Consider the following 27,654-nt stretch of genomic DNA (forward strand, 5'->3'; position numbering starts at 1 on the left):
GGAGCATCATCTGCGGACCTCTGGAAAAATAAAGTAGAGACTAGTGAAGTGCTTAATGTGGAGTGTGGCATTTTTGGTGCAGAAACGTAGACATTACGACGGAGTGAAGAGAGGCATTTGAAATGTGGATATGGAGAAAAATGAAGCGTGAGAAATGGATAGACAGAGTAAGAAATTAAGCTGTGTTGGAAAGAGTGGATGAAAAAAAATTATGTGAAACTGATCAGAAAGAGGAAAAGGAATTGATTGGGTCACTGACTGGGAAGAAACTGCCTACTGGAAGGAATGACGAACTGGAAAAAAATTCGGGGTAGAAGAAGATACCAGATGATAGACGACATTAAGATACTGTATATGGATCATATGCGAAAACTAAGAGGAAGGCAGAAAATAGGAAGGACTGGATAATATTTATTTATTTATATATTTATTCATTCATTCATTTATTCATTTATCCATTCACGTCATGGCGGATTAGATGTATTCCAGTTCTTAATCCGCCATCGCTCTCTATACAAATAGGCCTATAACAAAAAATTAATACATTTGAACTTATAAGTATCCTCTGTTTACAATAATAATACTACTAATAATAAAAATAATAATGATAAAAGTAATAATAATAATAATAATAAACTAATAAGTATACCTCTTTTATTTAAAACTCCTACTCTTTTAAGAATTATTCTATTACTTCATTGACTACTCTTCGTAGTTTCTTATCATGTAACTCCTCAACATTTATAATTCCATCTCCGTTAGAGCTTTGACTTTCTCCTCCCATCTAATTTTAACTCTAAACAGAAATTTTCCTAATTTATGCAGATTGCTTGCGTTTAGGTGACCATTTTTATAAGCTACTATAGCGTTTATTTGTAGAAATTTTTTATCCACCCAACTGTTTCTCAAATCATTCGTTGCCTGACACTTTAGCGCAATATGCATTGCGTCTTCAGCTAGTCCACACAAAGGACATTTATCCTTCTCTACGTTCCCTCTTTTATTCTTGAGTCTCCAGATACCTAATCTCCACCATGCCATTCCTGTTCTCTCTTCTCTTGAATTTAGTCTAACATATTCTTCCCGTTCCCAAAACTGCTTCACCTCCCTATAGTATTTTAGTGATCCTAGGTCTTTCATATTACTAAAAATACAGAGGTGTGAAAATTATTAGAATAATCTTAATTTTAAAGGTTTTTTAATAGTTCCTTCACAAATATTAATTGAATTGATGAATATTGGTATATATTACTATACTGATGTAGGATATATTTACTACTAACAATGCCGGAAAGCATTGTTGTACATTGGTATTTTTCTTATTTTACAATTGTTATGGAAATTCAGAAATTATTATATTATGTTGGCGGAATTGGAAACATAAAAAATTATATGCACAAAACAGATGTATACGTTCATTTGAACCTTCACAACAATGTAAACGCAAAGAACAATTTGTTTAAAGCATTTCTTAATTAATTTTTTATGTTTCCAATTCCGCCAACATAATATAATAATTTCTGAATTCCCATAACAATTGTAAAGTAAGAAAAATACCAATGTACAACAATGCTTTCCGGCATTGTTAGTAGTAAATATATCCTACATCAGTATAGTAATATTATATACCAATATTCATCAATTCAATGAATATTTGTGAAGAAACTATTAAAAAACCTTTATAATTAAGATTATTCTAATAATTTTCACACCTCTGTATCTCGTCTTGAAATTTCGTTTGCCCTCTCTTTTACTATTCTTCCAATGGTTTTCGTGTTTATAGACCCTAGTTCTCTCCATAGCCAATTTAGACCTAAGTTTATTTTACTTTCCAGCTCTTTCAGCCAAATCGATTTCCAATTAGCGGCTTTCATACAAAATATACATGTTTTCATAACTTCCGAATCATTCCTACACAGAATATTACCTAAATATTTGATTTTTCTTTCTAGAATAATTCCCAGACTCGGACTGGAGAAGATGGTTTTGCAGTGAAAGACCTGCCATTGGGCAGAACATTATGAATGAATAAATGTCTTCCCATATAATTTGTATAGATAACATTGGAATTTAATATCAGAAACGGAATTGCTCTAGAAGTCCATCAATTACTCTTTGTTTGATTTAATCAAGTCTGTGTTTGACGGATGAAGTGGAAAATGACGAATGTGAGCCATTATTGCCTGGCACGTCAAACTAGTGAACTGAGAGATAAAAATCATTCCTTTGTATCAGATATTTCCTCTGATAGTAGGCTTGCATACAGAGAGAACACGGCTTCCAGCAATACAACTGCCGAAGGTATGTGATTTCTACATTTTAAGTGAGGGAAAGAAGTTCCTGAATTATCTTCAGTTAGTTGTCTGTACTGTACGTTTGTCTGCCTGTATTTATTTCTGGCTGCGTGTGTATCGAAGCCAATTGATTGAGTTTGTTTACATTAGATATCGCGACAAGTACTCTCCTGATATGGAATTTGCTAAAAAAAAAAAAAGGTTTTGTCGTTATACAAATAAGATAAAATACATGAATTTATAAAGTACATGATAAATATTTGCTGAGAATTGATATAATAATCCTATAAAATACTGAGCGTTATAAAATTAAGCAGGAAAATATAAATTGTGATTAAAGAATGCAAAGTAAATTTAATACAGTTTCTGATATGTATTTTTAACGTGAAACATTCGTGATCAAGACTCAAATGGATTATAATTTACAGAAGTTTCAACACACGACGTCACTTCCTTAGCAATGGATCAGATCACAGGTATTTAACTCTTACAATGCAAGGTATATCATCATGAAAGCTCATCAGTTTGCCGCATTGGGACTGGAGAGTTGCTAGCTGCTTTCCGACGAGAATGGTGGGGAAAAACTGATTACAAGTGTTGCCAAACTAAGAATTTTAAACATTTTATGAATACCCATTATTCACAGAATTTTTCAGTTTTATAACCTCTATATTATTATTATTATTATTATTATTATTATTATTATTATTATTATTATTATTATCATTATTATCATCATTATCATTGAAGTATGTATGTATGTATGTATAAATGTATGAATTTATTCACACTGCAGTGGGTATATACCCGGTGGCAGTGGTAACTAATTACACTCAATGATGACAATAATAAACTTATTAATTAAAATACAATTAATAATAATACTAATAATAATACTAATAATAATAATAACAACAACAACAGTGAATATACTAAATTAAATGAAACGATCACTTAAAATAACATTTGAAATAAATCTAATTTGTATCTTAAAACTAACATCGAACTAAAACCCACAAGTATGATATGTTCATACCTGCACAAGTACCTTTCAAATTACACTCATTTCGCTGTCAACTCACTCACTGCAATGGAACTACGACACATTTCACTGATTCTATCCTGATTTCACTAACACTTCAAAAACATTTCACTGTTCAAATACTATGCACTGTCACTATAAACTATAAAGCTTCACTGACAGGAACACGTTTCACTTACACAACACACTTCACTGACACGACATACTTCTTCACTGATACAACACACTTCACTGACACAACATAATTCTTCACTGATACAACATTTCAATAACAACATATCATTTACACCCTTTAAATACTGTGTATAATTACCATCTATTAGTAAGTTCCTTAAGGTATAAAATCTTATTATCATTATTATCATCATTATCATTGAAGTATAAAATTCTCTTTTTGTATAAGCGATTTAGAATTTTTGTCAGACACAAATTAACCGTACTAACAACTTCTGTTCAACTGGTCAGTGATTTGAAGTTGGCGGTCCTGTTATGTTTTAATAGTAGACACTGACCATTGATATGAACAGATCACTTAGTAGAGGAAATGTGCTTAATGGTAAACCAATATATTCATATGCATATGTTTAAATATAATATGCATACCGCAGATGATTTTTGGTTTAACATTTTATTTAAACTGACTATTACACTTTTACTACGTCATACTACTTTTGACCAATAAAACGGTGCGAAAGGACGTCTTTCAACCAATCATGGCTGCATTGCACAATTTTATCGCTTCCCTAGCATTTGTTGAGTTTTATCGCTTCCCTAGCATTTGTTTGTTTTTATCACTACCCTAGCATTTGTTTATTTGTTTGCCAACATTTGAAACTGCAAATTCTTTACGGTACTAAGAAGATAAAAAAGAGGGTACTATAAAACATGCTTTGCGATTGTCATTTGTTTACAGCATAGACACCCAACTGAAAACGCAGCTCCGTTCAAATGTTTTCGTGAAGCTAACATTAGTGAAATAGAATATTAGTAAGTCAGTTAATATTTTATTGTATTAGAGTACTTTATTTCTTCTAATCTTCATATACTTTCTTCTAATCGTGTAATAGTCAATTAAATCCCACTCGAGTTTTGATTTTCTCTAGATAAATCAAAACCTCTAGTGAGATTACTGTTGAAAAATCGTTGCGCACTCTACCTTTGAGGAGTAAAATGAAAAATATTACTGTTACTGTTACCTGATGATGATAACGATGATGATGATGATGATGATAATAATAATAATAATAATAATAATAATGCATCTGAAGTCTGATTAGTGTAATATGTAGCTAGTCGGCGATGTATGCAATGGAAGGGGAAAGAAACTGGCCACCCTAACCCATTATCTCCTGGCCTTGTTGCCTCATAAGTGGTGTTTTGTTGATATCACTTGTGAGGTTCAGACCTGTCTTCAGACAGTTGACTAAACAAAAACATAAAAAATTGGGCTTTTTGACGACGGGTAACACGCAGATCAGTTAATCGAGGGACGAATAATGAGTTCTGCTGTATATTAATTATTTTTTTTTACTATATACAGTAGACCCATACTAACGGCTCTCCAACAAACCAATTCAGATGAAACGCAGTAGTGCCATTGTAAATACTTGTATGAAAAATAATCATAATAAATGTAATCATTAATAACACAATACATAAATGACATAAAATTTATTTTGCTGTAAGATTTCCTTCTGCAAAGAAATTTTACAATGTGTATAGTGAATAAACCCGATTTTATGTCTTTTATTATTAAACTTTCACTCTAGGTAATGAAAAATTGATATAATTTTACATCGTAACTGTAACTGCGACAATATGATAAATTGAAACATGACACTTATTAATAGAATTACTGTTACTGCCCGACACTCATCTGCGATTAAGTAAGATTCATGCCATTACATAATATAATCTAGTTTTAAGTATACCTGATTTTGTAATCAGTCAATTATTATCACATTTGTACTTCAGTTTATTAAAAAAAAAGTTCTCATCTCACTGATAGGTCGTCAAACTGATAAATCACGCCTTTTAAATTACAAATTGCAATAAAGTTTAATACCAAATGTACATAATACTAATATCTAGTAATTATTACTTTATTTAGTGCAAAGACAGCCACAGAACCACAGAAAATTGTGGAAAATGGAAAACCGCAATAAAATACGAAGAAACAGGGGGATTATGGGAAACGTAGGAGAGTTGGCAATACTCGTTGTGAGATTTAAATGAGGCCAAGTGATCGCTTATGCATGGAGAATACAACTGTCCGTGGATCCCACTTTGAGAACCATTGTTCTATCACATTTTTATCAACTCTTCGAAGGAAATTTAAATTTAATTTTATTTCTGATTAATTGATTAAAAGTGCTGTCTTTTAAGCCACTATATTTATATCAGTTGTAAGGAATTTTCAAAAGTTACATTTGTTCGGATCAAATTTCTGCACATTTAAAGGACAAAACTGAAATTCTTTCAGTCATTTATTATCATAATACGCTGCTCTCTTAAATTGACTGAGCATGTTGGGAATTAAATCAATGACTTTCCCAAAACACGCTTTGATATGTTTCATATAAAACAATTTTTATCTCGGAAAGAAAGTAAAAACGAACAAAATAGTATTAAACTTTTTTTTGTTTGAAATATCTCGAAGAATAACCCCCTGAAATTAATGACACTACTTACGGTTCACTCTGTATATAGCTCCAGGAGCTGCCTTTTTGCAATGAAACGATTGGGAGCTCAGCTTCATTTCCACTGGTCCACACGTGTGGAGTAATGGTTAGCGCGTCTGGCCGCGAAACTAGGTGGCCCGGTCGGGGCAAGTTACCTGGTTGAGTTTTTTCCGGGGTTTTCCCTTCAACCCAATATCAGCAAATGTTGGGTAACTTTCGGTGCTGGACCCCAGACTCATTTCACCGGCAATATCACCAGCGAATAGGGATTATAAAGAATGGACACTGAGCGAATTTGCCTGTGTTTTGTTTCTCTGTGCGCAGCGTTTAGTTCCACTTTCAAGCGCTAGAGGTTAGTGTAATCGAGCATACGCTAAGATAATAATTGAGAATAGAATTGAGACACAGGATCCAAACATCGCATACCTTTGCTTCAAATAAATTCAAGTTAACAGCTTTTCCTTATTTCTCAGTGACAAACTAGTTGTAATAATAATATTTTATATTTCAGATATAATAAATTATATTATAAAATAATATAATACATTATAAAATTAAGTATCGAATTCGTTTAATATTTGTATATAATATGATATAGGTATATGGTTTTACTTCTCGTAAGAGTTTTGTTTTTCCATTTTCAGCGCTATCAAATCATTACATATTTTAATTGTTGTTGGGGTCAACGTCTCAACTCTCATTATAAAGGAACTCTAGAGTCTAGACATTGCAATTAATGACGGATTTATTATTTTATGGATCCAATTTATTTTATTTGAGTACATAATGTACCTAGATGTATTAATTATATGTGTTATATTTCCGCTGTGTCGACTGCTAGCTGGTGTGATGTCAACGCCAACTCTAGGGAGAAAGCAGAATCTCACGCTTTAGCTGGTTTGAAGGTCATTGAAATCAGCCCGGCTACATCAAAGGTACCGACGCGAAGTGTCCATTCTTTATAATCCCTATTCGCTGGTATCACCTTCATCTCATTCAGACGCTAAATAACCTGAGATGTTGATAAAGCGTCGTAAAATAACCTACTAAAAACCAATTCCACTGTAACTTACTACCAAATATACTGTACGTATTTTGTTTTGAAGTTCAGTCCAGACTTATCTGTGGTAAAAGTTGTGATTTATTCGACAAACGTTTTCGCTCGTTCGAGCATCTACATAACTTATCGGATCAAACATGTCTTCAAAACAGTACTACCAAATGCTCGGAATCATAGCGTTCTTCCACTAAAAGGTCGTATGATACAAGCAAAACATTAATTTCACCAAAAAGTGGAGCCACCCCCGTTTTGCGGGAAGCCCTTCAATTGCTATGATTTTACTTCCACTTTAATAATAATAATAATAATAATAATAATAATAATAATAATAATAATGGTTTATTTTAAACTGGCAGAGTTAAGGCCATTCGGCCTTCTCTTCCACTCAACCAGTATGACAGAAAATTACTACAATGCTATGAATATAACATAATTAATACAATACAATACAATTCAAAGCAATACAATACTACAATACAAGACAATATAATACATAATTAATATAATACAATGACAATTCTTTTCATCTTTACAACACCAATAAAATAATAATAATAATAATAATAATAATAATAATAATAATAATAATAATAATAATAATAATAATAGTAATGATAGTCATACCTAAATTAAATTATTAAACTCGATCACAATTATAACTTCAATTTGACTGCTCCCGTAAGAAATCGTTTAGCCTTTTCTTGAAAGTGGTTATTGTCTGGCAGCCCCTAACCTTCTGAGGTAGAGAATTCCATTCACGGGGGACTGAGACAGTAAAAGAGGATGAATAGTGGGATGTTCTATGGGCAGGAATTGCTAGGGGTCTAGAATACGATTTTGTTTCATGTGGAATGCCTTTCATATTAAGGCGAGGACATTATTCGCTAGTAGTGGAATTATAACAGAGGGACCTTATTTAGACCTACTCCACGAAAAGCAACTCTAGATATTTTGTGTACCAAAATTCATACAGAATAAACTTTGAATCGAACCCTATGAGTGCTATTCATAGACATTTCGCTAGCCCGGGTTACGAGCGTGCTAAACAGGATTCATATCATATCATATCGCTGACACTGATTTGTGAATACGAAAAACGTTAGTTCGCTGATCATCCACCGAAAGCCCGCGCTAAGAATGTCTATGAATACGGCCCTTAAAAACTATCACATTATTGAGACACGGCTAAGTTATCCTAGCGTGTTAATTCATTGTTTTTGTCAAGTTCTGTGTTGAGTTCATGTGAAATTGTAAGTACAAGAATTATAATGAATTTACTTCCATTTGAAGCACAGGAATCTAGAATACGAGGTTGTCATTTTTTTACTTGGTTATTTAACTACGTCCGTGGCCATAGAGAGATTCTGTCATGTGGAATAAATTTGATATTAGGCGAGGAAATGATAACATTATTACCAACATCAGAAATGGAATTGTTATTCTCGTGCGTTGTGTTATATAACAGATATTAGATTTGCTTCTTTCTCATGAGAATTGAGCCAATTTATGTAACGTACGTGTGAGCTGGAATTGGAGTGAGGAAAATAAGATTCATTCACCTAGAATAGAAACGGCACTTTTCTGACTAGTGACATGTTCTTTGCTTTGAAATTAGAAGCTTTGTTTATTGAATGCCGAGTACTAGCAGCTGAAGTGAATTGTGGATTTTAGAAAAGGCTATCCTTGAAATAGTAGAAGGAAAGAGACTGAGGTGATGTGGGCAGCTTATAGGAATGTCAAATCAGAGAATTACGAAGAAATTTTTACACTGGCAAAATAAAAAACCCAAAGGAAACATACATGAAGATGCTTGTGATTGACAAGAATTAAGGAGAGAAAGTAACTTCGGGTGAAAGAATACTTTTGTACACTGGGCTGCACATTAAATGCCGAGACGAAGTCGCTATCGATTTGAAATATTGTCACGTTACGACTTCACTTAAACAATAGCAATGGAGATACACAGAATGCATTGCAATAAAATAATTAGGCCTTTATAAACCAGAGCCTTCTAGGCTCTGATACAAATACATCTGAACTGGCCTGAATTTTCTCAAGAGTTTTTATTCCATGCAAAGGAGAAATGTGTAGTTAAGTGTTTCAATTAGATTCAGTTTTCAGTTTTGTATCTATTTATAACAAAATATTATATTTATGTTTATAATAAAAGTGTTACATTTTTTGTTAATAGGATATGAAACTTAACTTGCCTATATATCGATTGTAACAATAACAGCATCCATGGATAATAAGGAAGGCTGTGGAATACCATATAAACTGCAGTTTCACTTTTCGTGTAGTATTCTTATTAATGTTGTGAAATAATAATAATAATAATAATAATAATAATAATAATAATAATAATAATAATAATAATAATGATTTATTTAACCTGGCAGAGTTAAGGCCATACGGCCTTCTCTAACACTCAACCAGGAGTAAAAACTGCGTTATAGAAACACTACAAATTTACAAAGTACACTCAAAACTGAATAAGATAATAATAATAAAATGTAAACAACAAGTAAGAAGAAATCAGACATAATATATAACATACAGAAAGAAAGAAAAAAGCATAATAAAATGTGAACAGCAGGTCAAAAATAAATGAGGCCTACAAAGTATAAAAAAATAAGACAATTATTGATAATAATAATAATAATAATAATAATAATAATAATAATATAATAATAATAATGATAATAATAATAATAATAAATAAGAATAGTAATGATAATAATAATAATAATAATAATAATAATAATAATAATAATAATAATGAATAAAATAATAATAACAGGCCTAATAGTAATAATAATACTAATATTAGTAATACAATAGTGCAGTACAAAGCATACAATGAATACAATATTTTTAAGTATACACAGTAAGGAAAATTATGTTTATATATAGCTCAACTTATCACATTAGAAATATACCATTATCGGAAAATATGAAAACAAAAGTATATAAATAATTTAAAATCAATTCATATTAAATAATAATGCGAACATGTTATAAAAGCCGTATTTACATGTTTTTAACAAAATATTATATTTATATTTATAACTAGCCGTAAGTTGCCCGTGCGCTCCGCTGCACCCGTTAGAAATAAATATAAAGTAATTACATAATTAAAATAGGACATTTGATCCAGGGAACATTCGTGTTTGATAGAAGGATAAATCGTTTATTATGTTACTTAATTTAAATTGTATTAAAAAAATTAAAATGCGATCATTTTGATTTAGAGACCACTCATTTGGTCATAAAAATTATTTTAGGAAATACAGGAAAAGAAAGTACAGAATAGCCTATCACGTTTTCTGTGCATAAGAAGCTATTTTAATCTTACCTGTCCTCGATTCACTCAGAAGTTACTGTAATAACATTATAGCATTATGTCCATCTAGAGAAACTAAACTTTCCAATGGTGAATTAATAATTAATTATACAAATCGGTTAATTTAGCTTCCGATATTACTTCATACAAACACAGAAACATTCTCTGTAGGCTGTGTTTCATAGCTTTCGATTGTTGTTGTCCAAGGCCCCTTATAGACGAAGTCATTTGTTTTTTATTTCATTACACTGCCTTAGATGACGTTATTGTAATTTTGAAACTCATTTATCTCATTAAATATCGGTCCTATCAAACTTTTTCATAGAATAAAACTTACCGGAAATTCGATTGTTGTTGTCCAAGGCCCCTTATAGACGAAGTCATTTGTTTTTTATTTCATTACACTGCCTTAGATGACGTTATTGTAATTTTGAAACTCATTTATCTCATTAAATATCGGTCCTATCAAACTTTTTCATAGAATAAAACTTACCGGAAATTATTTTTAAAGAAACTTTTGTTATGTAATATTTTTCATGAAAATTAATAATAAGGGAGATATTTAGATTTATTTAATTCAAGCCCCCTTATAACCCCCCTTTTAAGTAAAATATTTTGAATGACATATAGCCTAAATTCTAAGTTACAACGAACTTAATGTATATTCCAATTTTCATCGAAATCCGTTCATCCATTATCGCGTGAAAAGGTAACAAACAGACAGACAGACATACAAACAAAAATTTCGATAAAGCGATTTTCGGTTTCAGGGCGGTTAATTATATATGTTAGGACCAATTATTTTTGGAAAATCGAAAATTACCAGACAAATTTCGGCTATAGATTTATTATTAGTATAGATAAAAGTGTTTCACTTTTTGTTAATACGGTATGACACGTAACTTGCCCATATATCGATTGTAACAATGCCAGCATCCGTGGATAATAAAGAAGGCTGGGGAATACCGTATAAACTGTAGTTTTACTATTTTTCGTGTAGTATTCTTATTAATGTTTTGAAATAATAAAAGTATATGAATAATTTAAAATCAATTCATATTAAATAATAACGTGAACATGTTATAAAAGTCGTATTTACATCTTTAAAAAAATAATCTCAGGAAAATAGCTTTCCACCTCGCCAAGTTTGCTGAAGTTCTCGGAAAACGATACAATTTCGTATCGGCATTTCTTTTGCACCCAGTGTACTACATTATTTCTTATAATGAAAATGAATACTAATCCAAATTACATTTCCTGTACCAGTATCTAGTCAAGTTTATTAAATTTTTTAACTTTTAATACTAAATTCTAGTTATGACATATTGATTTGTAAAAATTGCCAGCACTAAGAGTAAATTACTTTCGACGTGTAACGTCTGTATTCGACCTACATTAATAGAAAAAAAAAAATAGTGCAGGCTGTATCGGAAACAAAGCCGCAAGTGAATACGTCGTTGATAGAAATTGCTGTTAAGGTGAACGTTAGCAATTACAATCAGCATATCTTCTTTCAGATACCCTGAAAACCCGGTATATATTCGCTATGCTGGGACTTCTAGGAGTAGCCATCTTGTATGCATTCAGAGTAAACATGTCGGTTACTATGGTAACCATCGTGCTCTATAATTTGCTATTCGTTGGTTATACGACTGCTCCATTTGCTCTTCATGTGTCTCGATATTGTGAATTTTATTTCTTCACACAACTTCACTCGCGAATTTATCCAATTTAACTTTTGATTGCTGACTGTTGCTCAATTGAGATTATAGCCGGGTTCGTTACTAATCGTTCGGCACCATTGCGAATCTTCTGTGGCTTCGAATTCTCGAGTTAAAGTGCCTCGGCTGTCGCGCGACCCGTCAATTCGTTCTCAATTTATCCCCTCCCGCGTATCGCTAGTGACGTCACCCATGTCAACTCATGGTCACACTGGATGTATTGATCCTTCGTCTGTCGATTGCCGTTTACTTCATTGGGATGTATGGTGTAGTTTAGAAATTATAGGTGCTATAAACTTTTTTCTCTTATATTGGTATTTTTTATGATATGAACATACGAATCTCAAAAGTGCTCTTAAGAAAATGTTTTGACATATAAAAGTGAGATTTGGATTTTAGAATTGGATTAAATTAATTCTCTTTATTTACAACAGGGGCGTCATTTGAGTTTCTACTTGGGTAGAGCAAGATTTTTGTACGGAAGATCGTATGTAGCAGTGACGTTTGATCTTTTTTTTGCTAGCATACCCCCAAAATACATTTGTTTTAACTTCGTCCCTGCAAACTGCATTGCAATTTATATAAGAAATAACAAAATACTCTGATTGATGTACGCAAAATAAATTATTATTATTATTATTATTATTATTATTATTATTATTATTATTATTATTATTATTATTATTAAACATATAATATTGATGCAATAATAATAGTAATGAATTATGTAAAATGTTACTAGAGCAAGAAGAAACGAAGAGTTGATACGGTATTGTAAACGAAAATATGTAAATATATTATAACAAGTATAATGAAATAAATATATCAGCATACTGTATTTACATACCTAGTCATCAGGATGGGTACCCTTGGGACAACCCCTCGTGGGTACCATAGATTGACTACCACTGGTATATAAGGTACATCGCGTGGCCTACTTCCGCCCTACTTTCTCGAAATGAACTGTTTTCCATACTGTACACTGGGGTAAATTTGACCATTGGGCTAAACTTCACAAAAAGGAAAAAAGAACATTTTTTTTAAAGTTCATTTTTTTTCTCAATTTCTTAAGCATTTTTAATATTAAATTAATTTACAGATAGGGCTGATATTATGGTTTATTTTTGGTTTAATGGTCAAGTTTACCCCACTTTACAGTGAATTTCCAGTTTCTGCTCTTAGGTCTAATTTTAACTTCTTATCGTGTTTATACGATACGTAATTTACATGCACTTGCTGTTAATATGACATACATAGCTGCGAACAAATGAAAACAATTTTATTGATAAAAAATATTGCTTGCAATTATCAAAAATAAATTGCATTTTAGTTACAATAAGTAACAGCCACTAGTGTAGTAAAGGGTAACACCTTGATTTCATTTGTGCAAAGTCATTAACTAGTCGTTTTTCATTTCTTAAGCATTTATAAAAGTGAAATATTTAAATATTGAAAGTACAGTTCTCACATTTTTTCTTTAGTTACGGGCCTGCTACTCAGTTTTATAATCCTTCTACTCACTAAATGATGGGTCTGATTTCCACAGATCACCATTTGTTTAAAGTTTATTTTCGTAATTCTTTTTATGTTTATATATCTTTCTAATTTGACATCAGTAGGTATGAGAAATATATTCCAAAAATGTTTCCCATGATGTGAAATTGAATGCTTGTTGGATTATTTGGTTTTTCAGTTTCAGTTCTGATTCTGATGTATTTTTTCCACACACAGTTATTGCATTTGCTTTTGGAGTAGACACTTCCGCAATCTATTTAGTTCAGTTTTGTGTATTTCGTGTAATTAAACCTCCGTTTTTTCAATCAAAATTTGATCAGCCATGTATGAAATTGTTTCAATATTTCTATTTTTATCTGTTATACTTTGTTTTTTGTGCTTAAAATAATTTTTCAGTTACTCTTCTACTAAATTTTGGAGGAATTTGTCAGCGTCCCCAACTAACCTCACTGTATAATAGGGTTCTCATTGTCAAAAGCATTATACAGGTTAGAACCATGAACTTGACCACTTCTGATAAGTTTGATGAAATCAGGATATACGTATACATTTTCCACTTCAAAGCTGACAGCACAGAAGAAGAATTTGTTTATGGTTGAAAAGATGTTGATTTTGATTGCTACTATCTTGATTTCATACCAAATATTCACTCTCTTTGTGTATCAGAGCAACTAGCTGATGTTGCCCACTTTAATCTGTCTTTCCATTATTGTTCCTGTCAGCTAAAAGCCAGAATGAGCTTATCAACATTTTTTAAGATAAGAATTTGGATAGCAATAGCTGCAGGTGAATTGAAGATACCGGTACTTTCTGCTTTGGTGATAATATGCTTAACATGCGAAACAAGCAATCTATAATTAAGTTCATAGTCTGTTTTCTCGAACTGACTTTATTTATACCCATGTAGGACTGATTGAAACAGCTCAAGTTTCGTGAAGTGGTAGCAACATTTTTTTTAAAGTATGGTCGTAATTCTCGATTTCTTTTGTAGCTCATGACATTTTCCAATACAGTGGGGTTCTTAAGGGGACTAGGTACAGCTTACACCAGTAAATTTTTTGGAAATATTCAACATTTTTCTCCTCCATTACTGTATCTTGTACAATAATGAAAATTGGTATGTGTAAAACACTACCCATCTGCTATATGAAAAAAAAAAATTTACGATTAAATTTTCAAAATTGAAAAATGGTGGCAGTTCACTATGCAGTGATGAAGCCTTTCTCTCATAACTGAAAAACTATCCAACATTCTGTGATGAAATTTTGTGTGTGAATTTATGCATGTCATATCTACAATATGATTCAAAATCACTTCTCTACCTTTGATAGATTGTCTGATAAAAAATAAACAAATTAAAAAAATTGCCAAATATCAGTATTTTCTTATTATTTATTAAGGAATGTAGTTGAAAGAGCATGATATTGTAAACATGAATTAGCAATCAAATAAAAGAGAGAGAACATGAAAAAGTTTACAAGTTTATGAGTTATGAGGGAAACGTTTCATCACTGCACAGTGAACTCTCACTGTTTTTTAATTTTGAAAAAAAAATATATATGTAAATATAGTAAATATAGATACAGTAATGGAGGGAAAAAAATTGAATATTTCCAAAAATTTTGTAAGCTGTACCTAACCCCTTAAACTTCAATTGCACGAAGACATGAAGTTGTGAAATTTCTTTTTCCATAACGAATACTGTAATTTACCCTTATTCTCAATTAATTTCAGAAATATTAATTAGTAACAAGACAATTTATTTTCCTATTAAAAGCACGTGAAACTTACATTTAATGCTGAAAAATTAAGAAAATCCATTTATTTTTTGTTTTTATGATCGTAATTTTATTATATTTGAGACTATTTTAAATAATTTAACCATTTAATCAAATGTGGCCAAACATACGGTGCGCGTGTTAGTTAAGAGAAATGCTGTTTTCTCGACCTGTGAATAATTGGTTTTTGAGCATTGATTTCCTGTATGTAATACTTGTTTAGTTGGGTGTCCTTTTCAATTCTTTGAAGTTTGCTGGTCGAATTTAGAGTCACTCTGTATAAACATCCATTTTTAGGTTATAACTTAAAAAAAAAAATTATATAGTCTACCGCTAGTATAAGAAATAATTTATTCCATAGCACTATTACATTGATTTAATTTAATAAATAAAAATAAATGCTGTAAAATTTAATAAATCCCGAATTTAATAAACGCCGCGTTTTGATGAAATATCATGTTTGTTTAGAGGCTTCGACATTGAAATTAACTCTGTATGTCGCAAGGACAGTGAGCTTACTAAACAGAATACTAGGGCGCGTGATTGCACGTTCGAGAATGTACGAATCTTAGTCATTTGGGAGAAATGTATCGGTAAATGACGAGTAATGCGACAATACTATTACTAAATGTTGTTTATTTTTCTTTCAGAAATTCCTGCTGGGAGCAAGGAGTGAACTGACGAAAAGTGTCTTCATATAGTCCGCCCAGTACAGCTCAACAATGAAGTTCGCAGAACATCTCTCAGCTCATATCACTCCAGAGTGGAGGAAACAGTATATAAGTTATGAGGTGAGCACAGGTTCTAAGAGTCCAGCAAAACATGTCTGTAAAACAAATATTGATATAAGACATTTATATTGACAATATTAGTCATTTGAATTTAATTTTTTAGAGTAAATTGTGTGTTTTTGAATAGTATGCAACGAAGAGAGTGATACCAAAGTGGATATCAATCAATCAATCAATCAATCAATCAATCAAATGCTCAGAATGTGGAATTTTCTCCATTTGTTTTCTAATGTCAGTAAACGTCTGTGATGTTTATATGATTTGAGACTTTCTCGGCGTTGGTTCGCTAATATGTTTTCGCGGGATATCAGCCGAGTTAGGATTTTGGAATGCTCCAAGCTTTCGACTGCTATCTCTGCAGCCATCTTCAGTGAAGATGGCTGCAGAGATAGCAGTCGAAAGCTTGGAGCATTCCAAAATCCTAACTCGGCTGATATCCCACGAAAACATTAGTGTCTGTGATGTTATTAACACTTTTATCTAAAATGTCGATAGCTTTGCAGTTCTGTATGTGCTGTAAGTTCTTAGCTGAATCTTCTTCTCTGTAGAGATTTATATATAAATTTAAATCTGAAGAGATCCGCTCCAAACACTCATGTCCAGTTACTAGTCTGAAGATAGAAACTGTTGTTCTTGGGGAATTAGGAATCAAATCCTTTCTTTGTAAAAAAAAAAAGTCTGCAGTTTGTCTGCCTTCCAATACACAATGAGAAAAATAACTATTGAAAGAAACTGTTTTTGTAGAAACTTAATTTTCGTTACTAATCTGAAGATAGTCACTGCTGTTTTTCTTGGACAATTAGGAATCAAATTTTTATTATTTAAAATTTCTAATCAAGATTTAGTTTCACTAACTTTTTTGTCATTATTTAATATTGTCCATTTATAGTTTTTCTTTATTAATAATAATGCTGAATGATACGAAATCTCGAAATGAAATCTTTATTGGATTGTGGTTCCTTCCTTTGTCAAAAAGTCTGCATTTTCATTTCTTTTCAATCCACAATGAGAAACTATCCATTGTAAAGCAACCATATTTGTCTGTTTTTGTAAAAACTTAATTTTGGTTTAGATTTTTGTCCTGTCCTCTGATGTTAATGAGACAGTAGCGTGAATTGCATGTTTTGAATCACAAATATTTGCTGTACATTAACTCTTGTTACACAACTTTCCCGATTGAGACCTTGAAAAATGAAAGGAACTAAGTACGGTTCCATTTTTTTTTAAATTGAGATTTTCTCAGTGATATGTGATATATGTTATATAGGGGAGAGTCGGGTAGTATCGGACATCGGGTAGTATCGGACAGTGAGTTTCTTTCATCTACCACACGATGATAGTACCTGATTGACATGGTTACGTTTCTGTGATGTCGCATAGAGAAACGTAACCATGTCATTCAGGTACTACCATATGGTGGTAGATGAAATAAATGCACTGTCCGATACTACCCGATCTCCGATACTACCCGACTCTCCCCTACCACTTCAGGTTACATATCAATTGGGACAAGTGTCAAGAGACCATTAAACAATTCAAACCATGATGGTTTACAATATTCCATAGGTCTTTGTAGTACCTATCCGTTTTTGTCGAGTAATTCTGTTCCTTATCTTTGGTATTTAGCACATTTGTTATTGCAAGTTCTCAATTAATAATTGAATCAGTCGGAGCTAAAAGGAACTAAGTCACTTTTCACAACTTTTCGGGAGAAGCAAAAAACATTCCACTAATATCACAAATGTTATGTTTTTATGTCATAGAAGACAAAAGAATATTTAAAAGTCTTAGTTCCTTCTTCCACCGTTCGATGTGCATGACATCTGTTGTTCAAATTGTTGCATAACCCAAAACTGCATATTTTGACTTCGTTCCTTTTAGCTCCGACCGATTCAATTTGTTAATAGTGTTTGTTTTTACAATTGCCTTCCATATTCTTTATAGTGCATTCTTATTCTGTACTTTTATAACAGAATCATTGCAATAAGTGAAAGTCTCAGGAATCTTCTATGCCACATCAATAAATTTAAAAATGCAGTTATATTGTCAGACTCCAAAGCAGCTATTCTATCAATAGTCTCTAGACACACACCTTCATCTCAAAGAGCAGAAATAAATAAAATGCTCTCTCAACTAATAACACTCAATAAAAGAATTGTATTCCAATGGATACCATCCCATTGTGGAATCCTGGGAAACGAGAATGCGGACGCTTTAGCAAAGAAGGGCAGCACTGCTACTTACAGACCTGTTACTAAATCTACGTATTACTCTGTGAAGAGATTTATTAAATCTACATACTTAGACTTCAACAAACAAAATTTGATAACACAATCCCATGGGAAAAAATGGAACTCTCTGCATCATAATCAACAGTTGATTCCTGATTTACCACGAAAATCATCTGTAGCTGCATTTAGATTGGCAACAGGCCATGACTGTTTGGCCAAGCATCTGCATAGAATAGGAATATATCAGTTTCCTAACTGTCCATTGTGCAACTCAAATCAAGAAATGGATTCGGAACACCTCAAAATCTGTGCGTCAGTGGCTAACCATGACAATATCTTTGAAAAATATTGGAGTGCAAGAGGTCAAATGACTTTATTGTCAAATGCCTGGCATTAGAAAACAACAACACTTTTATAACAGAATTGCTGAAAATCTTTCTTTAATAAATTAATACTGTTTCAGGAGATGAAGGCAATGTTGTATATTGCTGTTGAAGAGGCTCCTTCGGCAGAGTCAGTGGAACCTGAAGTTCTCACAAGACACTTTGCCAACTTTGACGAACACTTTTTCCATTACTGTGACAGTGAACTCAAGAAAATAAACACCTTTTACTCAGGTAATTACTTGTAAATCTAATAGAACTTTACAACAGGCCGGGATCAGTGAGAAACTACAACAGCCGAAATGGAAGAAAGGAGAGTAGCCTTTATGTATTTTTGATCATTTGTATGGTTTCTATCTATCTATATCATAGAACTTTCTACACTGCTATAGTTTTCCTCAACCAAACACAGTATCTTGTTGGTGTGTGGATAAGCTTCAGGGCTTCTACCGTGTTGTCTTGGTGTTATTGGCTGACGTTTCGACCGCTGTGTTGTGGCCATCTTCAGGGCAGTTGTTGCTGTACAGCAAGTACTCCCCCCATCGAGACTACTATATATATAAGAGCTGGCAGACTATTTCCTTATCCAACAACTGCTCTGAAGATGGCCACAACACAGCGGTCGAAACGTCAGCCAATAACACCAAGACAATGCGGAAGAAGCCCTGAAGCTTATCCACACACCATGTACATCAGCCGCGGAAGCCTACGCGAACACAGTATCTTCTTGTTTATTAAATTTTTTTCCTCCATTTTCTCCTATCTAATGAATCTGAATCTTACAGTCCTTTCAGTTGCTGGTATGGTTTCTTATCAGATGAAATAATTATAACTAATGCTGCTTCAAACAGTGCTGAAAAAGAATGTGCCATTAAAATGAGAGGGAAATGATGTAATGACTGAATATTCATATTCATCTTTTCACACTATGAAAACAGTTTTTAATTAAAACCTTGTAAAGAACTTTGTTAAATTTCTGATGTTCAGATATTTCTTTAAGATAATCTGTTAGGCTATTATACATAGCCTACGAAGGCGAGCATGAGTTGAACTATTTTATCTAGAGTTGTGTTAAAACTTTCAATAAAAATATTGTCTTTATTTCTTGTATTTTGCTGACGTGTGTCTGAATTTGTAGGAAAGATATTCAAATTATATTTGATGAAATTTAAGGTTCCATAAATATAAGTATAGTGTTATTGAAACGTTGGCACAAGAAAATATTTAAGGAGTGAACACTAACTTCATAAACACATTCCGGTTCTTCCTGTATGGACATGTAGTTCATGGCTCGAATTTATATTTTGTAAATTAGGACATTGTTTCTCATAGTGTTAGAGTAATCAGTATTTTTTATTTGTGTTTCAGAAAAATTGGCCGAAGCAACGCGTAAATTTGCAGCATTGCAAAACGAATTAAGAATATCTTTGGGAGAAAACAAAAGTGGTAACAAGTCTCCGTTGAAAACCACCAAAGCAGGATCGAAAGCAAGTGTCCCTGCTCGAAAAATTCAGGAATTGAAACTGGCTTTCAGTGAATTCTATCTTAGTTTAATACTACTACAAAATTATCAAAATTTGAACTTCACAGGCTTCCGGAAGATTCTCAAGAAACACGACAAAGTAAGCATTCTTGCCTTTAAATCTATACCGGTAATAAAATAGCAAGTAAGTAAATCTTTCTGTAATTTGTTTAGCCATTCCATCTTTGTCTATCTGCTGTCAGTGACGTAGGATGGAAAAATATTTTGGGTGAACATCAAGAATATTATGCAAAGTCATATTAAATATTGCAAATGAGGTTACAGAATATACATATGTGAAATATTTCCTCGTTTTAACGTGTGTTTTGGTTCCTGCAAGTCTTACTGTTTTAACTTTAAAAAATGTTACAGTATTAACATTAATTAGACTCATTACTTAAAAAAAAATGAGGCAATGGCAACAGTAAAGAGGTTTCTGAGTAGACCTACTATACTATTTTTTTTTTTCTTTTTCTGATCAGTTTCAATATTATTTGTTCTTCACCCACTCTTTAAGAACTAAATAATAACGAAATAATGAAAGTTTCTTAAGAAAATTAATATACACCAAGTTGTTGTATCATTAATACTTAATAGTAATCGTATGAAAGTATTATTTACTTATTTAAAACGAATTTGGTCTGAATTCAGCGAGAATATTCTTTTCTACATCATTGTATGTTAGAAATTACATGGGTAATGTACACTTTTGGTATTTAAATAAATAAATATATTTCAGAGTTTTCAGGTGATGTTACTGGGGTTTTCTTGTCATTTTATAGGTATTTTTTTAATTTTTTATTTTTAGGTAATAAAAATCTGAACCTCCTTAATTATATTCTGGTTTCAACAGTTACTGTCGGTGGATGCTGGAGCGCGATGGAGGGAGGAACACGTGGAGACTTCACACATAAACACAAACAAAGACATAGACAGACTGATTACGGAGACGGAAACAACTGTAACGACAGAACTGGAAGGAGGGGACCGTCAGAGGGCTATGAAGCGGCTGAGGGTGCCACCTCTAGGTGAACAGCAAAGTCCGTGGACCACCTTCAAAGTGGGGCTCTTCTCAGGATCATTTATTGTGCTCTTTCTGGCTGTAGTTCTGTCAGGTAATTGTTTTCTTCTTCTTCTTCTTGTGTAGAAGTAAGAAATTACCGTAATCTTTTACTTACTAGAAACCTGGATGGGGAACCTTAGCATAATCAGCTGATGTGGGTTTAAAATGCCCCCAGCTAGAGGGTTAGCATAATAGATCAGTTTATAAAACCACATTTTCTGTCAAAAAATGTATGAATCAGTAGTCTGGAACCACGTTATTATATATCTGATACTGTATGTAGATGTTTCTGTTTATTAAAATACCAATGAATCAACAAATTACACACATAATTGTAACAATCCACTATCTTGAAAGCCGCCATGTTGGATACTACATAGAAATTTCGGGTTGTGTGACCTGTCTAAATTATGTAAAACTTTGCGAAAAAAAAAACAATGAAAAAATCGATTTTAAAATATCTCAATTCCTGTAGAAAATGTTGCATATTAAAACTTCCATAAAATTGTTTACGCATCATTAAAACTTATAATAATGTCACTTCTTAGATGCTACAGCATGTTCTCTGTGAGTGGGGAAAATGTCTGACTGTGCATTGCCGAAAATAGACAGCATGTTGAGCACATTTTGTAAAAAAAAAAAAAAAAAGTTTATGTTATTAACATTTCGTATCATTTCTATTTCATTTGGAATTTCAAAGTTTAATAATAATAATAATAATAATAATAATAATAATAATAATAATAATAATAATAATAATAATAATTATTATTATTATTATTATTATTATTATTATTATTATTATTATTATTATTATTATTATTATTATTATTATTATTATTACTGCTACTTCTACTGCTACTAGTGCTACTATTATTATTATTATTATTATTATTATTATTATTATTATTATTATTATTATTATTATTAATGTCTATCCAAGCAACATAAGCACAATAAGCCTCGGAATAGGTAACAAATATAAATGACACTCAGGAGGAAATTAAACGCAGAATAAATATGGGAAATGCCTGTTATTATTCGGTTGAGAATCTTTTATCATCCAGTCTGCTGTCCAAAAATCTGAAAGTTAGAATTTATAAAACAGTTATATTACCGGTTCTTCTGTATGGTTGTGAAACTTGGACTCTCACTCTGAGAGAGGAACATAGGTTAAGGGTGTTTGAGAATAAGGTGCTTAGGAAAATATTTGGGGCTAAGCGGGATGAAGTTACAGGAGAATGGAGAAAGTTACACAATGCAGAACTGCACGCATTGTATTCTTCACCTGACATAATTAGGAACATAAAATCCAGACGTTTGAGATGGGCAGGGCATGTAGCACGTATGGGCGAATCCAGAAATGCATATAGAGTGTTAGTTGGGAGACCGGAGGGAAAAAGACCTTTGGGGAGGCCGAGACGTATGTGGGAAGATAATATTAAAATGGATTTGAGGGAGGTGGGATATTATGATAGAGACTGGATTAATCTTGCACAGGATAGGGACCGATGGTGGGCTTATGTGAGGGCGGCAATGAACGTCCGGGTTCCTTAAAAGCCAGTAAGTAAGTAAGTATGTGAGTAATGTCTATCCAAGCAAAAGATCATACTGGACCAAAACCCTGGCTAACAAGAAATAGTCACGGACCAAAACAATATGACGTCACTGACTGATCTGCGATTGGTTGAAAGCCAGAGCCCATATACACAATAAAATATAGTCCCGTAAATATTTCATTGTAACTAACGTTTTTACACATATTACGTCAATTCAAATCAGTGCAATGTAATTAGCGATAATGCCCATGGCTTGTCAGTATATTTTTTCATTAATAATCTTCCTCCTATGTAATCGTGAACACTTTGTAGCTAACTCAACAGTTCATAGTATAAATACGCGTCAAAAAAATGGCTTTCATACTCCATCAGCAAGTCTATCGTGCTATCACGAAGGTGTGCGTTATATGGCAGTAAAAATAGCCTCCCTATGGATATAAAAAATTTAACTCAAAACAAATTAAAGAAGTACCTAATTTCTCACATCTTCTATTCTGTATGTGAATTCATGACATTCAACAACGCTTCATGAAATTGTACTAAAACTTTGTGTTTGTGTTTGTGTTTGTACCAGTAGTCTATATTGTAAGCCTATGCAATGTCAGAACAGCTGTCTCTGTCTTCTGGAAACCAAACGCCATTCCTCTTTATCCATCCATTGATCTGGCTCCAAATATCTTGTTGTCATGGCTGTTTGTACTTCACATATCCAAGCTTGCTTTGAACAACACCTTGTATTTCTGTCCTGTGGGATCCATTAGATAATTAACTTTTGTATTCTGTCCTCTGGCATCCTTCAACATGGTCATACAGCTGTATTCTTTTTTTTTCTCAATGTTGTCTATGATGTCTACTCCCTCTTCGTTTCCATGGTTATATATTACATAAACGACTTTGTTGACAGCCATATTCCATGAAGGCTCGAGGGAAAACTTGAAGATAGCATTCCGACTCTACCGTGGACCACTGCTTATAATACAGTTCCTGTTCCTCATGGGAGTGAACGTATATGGTTGGCGTTCATCTGGAGTGAATCATGTACTTATCTTCGAGTTAGATCCAAGAAATCATCTCTCCGAACAACATCTCATGGAATTGGCAGCCATCTTTGGTGTCATTTGGACTCTGAGTATATTGAGCTTCCTCTACAGCTCTTCTCTAAGTATCCCGCCGTACGTGAATCCATTAGCACTGACAGTGATCATGCTTGTCTTCATCCTAAACCCACTCAGAGTCTTCAGGCATGAAGCCCGATTCTGGGCAATGAGGGTTATGGTAAGTATTTGTCATTACAAACTCACTTCCAGTGTTATGAAGTAACATTTTGAGCTACCCCAAGTCTCTCCTAGTATTAAAGTTGTAGGAGAATATCTGAGGGCATGACTCACTCCTACAACAGGCAAGCAATGGTTTTTTAATGGGTCTGGGATACAGAAAAGAAATAATAAAAGTTGCTAGTTTAGTTTATTGAGTCAATGCTTCAACATGAAGAAAGGTGTAAATTTCAAATTGTATATTATTTGTGTTGTACTTTATTGTTACACACCTACAATACAAAATTAATATAAAGAATAAATATAGAGCACACCTGTCTGAGCAAGCTCGTGTTAGGGGCAATTTCTATGAAGTATTTTGTACTAAAATACATAATAAACATTCAATAAAATTGCAATATTTAAAACAATAATTACAAAACAAGAATTATTTATACGATGAAAGAGTAATGGAACGGAGAAAAATTACCTCCGGCACTGGGATTTGAACCCGGGTTTTCAGCTCTACGTGCTGACGCTTTATCCACTAAGCTACACTGGATTCCACCCCGGCGTCGGACAGAATTGTCTCAGTTTTAAGTTCCAACCCTTGGGTTCAAATCCCGGCGCCAGACGGAATTTTTCTCTGTTCCATTACTCTTTCATCGTATGATGATGCAGAATATCTGCATGGAAATATCATATGTACTTCGGTACATTGAAATAATATATATGATATGCGTAAATCACTTCGTGATTTAAGACTGCGCTTATTCTGTCGGATCCCGGCCAACTAGTCACTCATTACGAGTGCACCTCAGCACATGTGTGGACTTCGGTCCTAGGTTCATAGATATCTGTGACGTAGTGCAGAGGGCGGCCACTAGAAGGAACCCAAGAGTTGGAACTTAAAACTGAGACGATTCTGTCCGACGCCGGGGTGGAATCCGGTGTGGCTTAGTGGATAAAGCATCTGCACGTAGAGCTGAAAACCCGGGTTCAAATTCCGGCGCCGGAGAGAATTTTTCTCCGTTCCATTACTCTTTCATCGTATGATGACGCATGGAAATATCATATGTACTTCGGTACATTAAAATAATATATAAGAATTATTTAGATAATAATCAGAGAATCAAATCAAGAACAGAATATAACTTTGGCTAAATAAAATATGTTGATAATAAGAAAAAGAAAAAAAAAAGAAGGGACATGGGTATTAAACAAATGGCTTCATTTTATTCTTAAATTTGAAGGGTACACGGGGAAAACGATCAAGGTCCATCAAAAATCGAAATTGAGTTAATAATGCTATCTTATAGTGGAAAGGAAGCACTATCATGTGGTCTAGCTAGTAATAAGAAATTATCGTTCTTGACATTCCACTACGTCAATTTCTATTAAATACACACATAACAAAGTATTAAGTGCTTAAACTTTAAAATTCGTTTTTCTCGAAACTTTCTAAAATGGACCTTGATTGTTATTCCCGTGCACCCTTCAATTATCAAAATTCAAATCACCTAGGCTTAAGTCTCGATTTATTATCAGGAGGGAACAGATTTTTATGTGCTAGAAATCTTGAAAATATTAATTTTCTTATGTACTAAACAAATGGAAAATATGTATGAAAAATGGAAAATACGTATAAAAATTTAAAAAATATTTTGTTTCACTATTACCGATGTCAGTTGTCTCAGAACAGTGCACAATGCTTGAAAAAAGATAAAGATTTCTCTACATGTTAATAGAAAATACCTCTTGGAAACTATTTCATTATTTTCTAGCACACCTCTTCACAACGTTTTCCACTTTCTACCACAAGAGTCTGGCGATTCGTCCATGCTTACTCATATTTTTATTTTCACATTCTGCTCTGATCTTTCCAGCAAACACACAGGCACATACATTTTTCTTAATGTTGATTCTTCTGGTGTTTCAAAATTTGTGTATTTTGTAAGAAACTTTCAAAACAATGAACTTTTCAATTTATATAAAGGAATATCTGGTGAAGAAAAAGCTTTGCATTAATCTGCAGATCATAGTTTTTAGAGACAGTATTGCATTCCCATACAGGAAGTTGCAAAGCTCATTATTTTATTGTTCTTCGCAGGGAAGAATTATAGCTGCACCGTTCTTTCACGTGGGATTCGCTGATTTCTGGCTGGCTGACCAACTAAACAGTTTGGTTTCAGCACTTCTCGACTTCCAGTTTCTTGCCTGCTTTTATGTAATTAATGGAAACTGGTTGGAAGCTGGAGGTAATTATGCCTATTTGTAATAAAATTCTTAATATAAACATGGTAATTGTATAGAGTTACTTATTATTATCTTCATTTCTATAACATTAACATATCCAAATGAATGTGAATATTCCTTCTTTAACTTTATGAACTGTAATAATACTAATAACTATGTTATGCCAGCTAATTATGCAATTTAACTTGGATGATCTCACATTTCAACTATAATACATTAGTAATTGACTACTATGTAAATGCCTTACACATCATGTAGGTTTAGAAATTTCTGACAGAAGAGAGATGATGAGAATGGTATAACAATAATAATAATAATAATATTAATAATAATAATAATAATAATAATAATAATAATTTATTTATTTATTTATTTGGAATATTAACGTGCAAAACAACAACAAAAGGCCAATTACAGTTTAGCACAACATAAAAAACAAAACAACAAGTGATGATGAGAATGAATGATAGAAAATGGCAGCGAGATGAAATACAATCAATATAATAGTCAACATTAATCATTGACCAAATGCAACAAAATAAATAGCACAAATAATTATTAAAATTAGTACAGTGAGATAATTTATAGTGGCAATTAATAAAATGAATTACAAATGAATTTATGAAATCATATAAATGAAGACTGGAATGATATAAGAAACAGTGCATACAAATAATTATTAAAATTATAGGCAAATACAAATAAACAATAATGACAAAATTAATAGATAATTACAAAAATACAGAAAAGCTAAAAACAACACAAACGAAGTTAAAATGAATATGCTTAATATAATAATAGCCAAACAACAAACTATACAATAAACGGATATGAATTAATATAATGTAAATTGGCAGCTTTCATGCATCTGACAACTGGAGAGAGAGATTTAGGCTTATAGGTATAAACATTTTTTTGAAATCTTAAACCTTTCGAAGGGACCCGAAGGTAGATATTGCTTATGAAGGATTCACAATCAATATCACCCTTTAAGGCCTTACAAAAGAATAAATAGTCAAGCTCAAGACGTCTAGCATAAAGGCTAGAAAAGTTAAAATATTTACAAGTACGCTCATAATTGAAAACAGATGAATTTGGCAAAAATCTAAAAGCACATAGGGACATAAATTTTCTTTGGATGATTTCCAATTTATAATAATAA

General features: G+C 32.4%; 1 protein-coding gene across 5 annotated transcripts in view; it reads left to right on the top strand.

Annotated features, from left to right (window-relative positions):
- LOC138690945 (solute carrier family 53 member 1) overlaps positions 1 to 27,654 on the top strand; it is a 60,536-nt gene that overhangs the window by 23,947 nt on the left and 8,935 nt on the right. For 4 of the 5 annotated variants that reach the window (XM_069812530.1, XM_069812532.1, XM_069812529.1 and 1 more), the window contains 6 exons: positions 16,085 to 16,225; positions 18,920 to 19,073; positions 20,208 to 20,461; positions 21,215 to 21,476; positions 23,888 to 24,258; positions 26,347 to 26,494. In XM_069812530.1, the coding sequence (XP_069668631.1) occupies positions 16,157 to 16,225; positions 18,920 to 19,073; positions 20,208 to 20,461; positions 21,215 to 21,476; positions 23,888 to 24,258; positions 26,347 to 26,494 (1,258 nt within the window). In that variant the 5' untranslated portion in view covers positions 16,085 to 16,156. Of the gene's footprint in view, positions 1 to 2,161; positions 2,302 to 16,084; positions 16,226 to 18,919; positions 19,074 to 20,207; positions 20,462 to 21,214; positions 21,477 to 23,887; positions 24,259 to 26,346; positions 26,495 to 27,654 lie in introns of those variants that run through there. The other variant, XM_069812531.1, reaches the window with a different exon arrangement.

This window comes from Periplaneta americana, chromosome 16, assembly GCF_040183065.1.
Source record: "Periplaneta americana isolate PAMFEO1 chromosome 16, P.americana_PAMFEO1_priV1, whole genome shotgun sequence".
In the NCBI taxonomy this organism is placed as follows: domain Eukaryota; kingdom Metazoa; phylum Arthropoda; class Insecta; order Blattodea; family Blattidae; genus Periplaneta; species Periplaneta americana.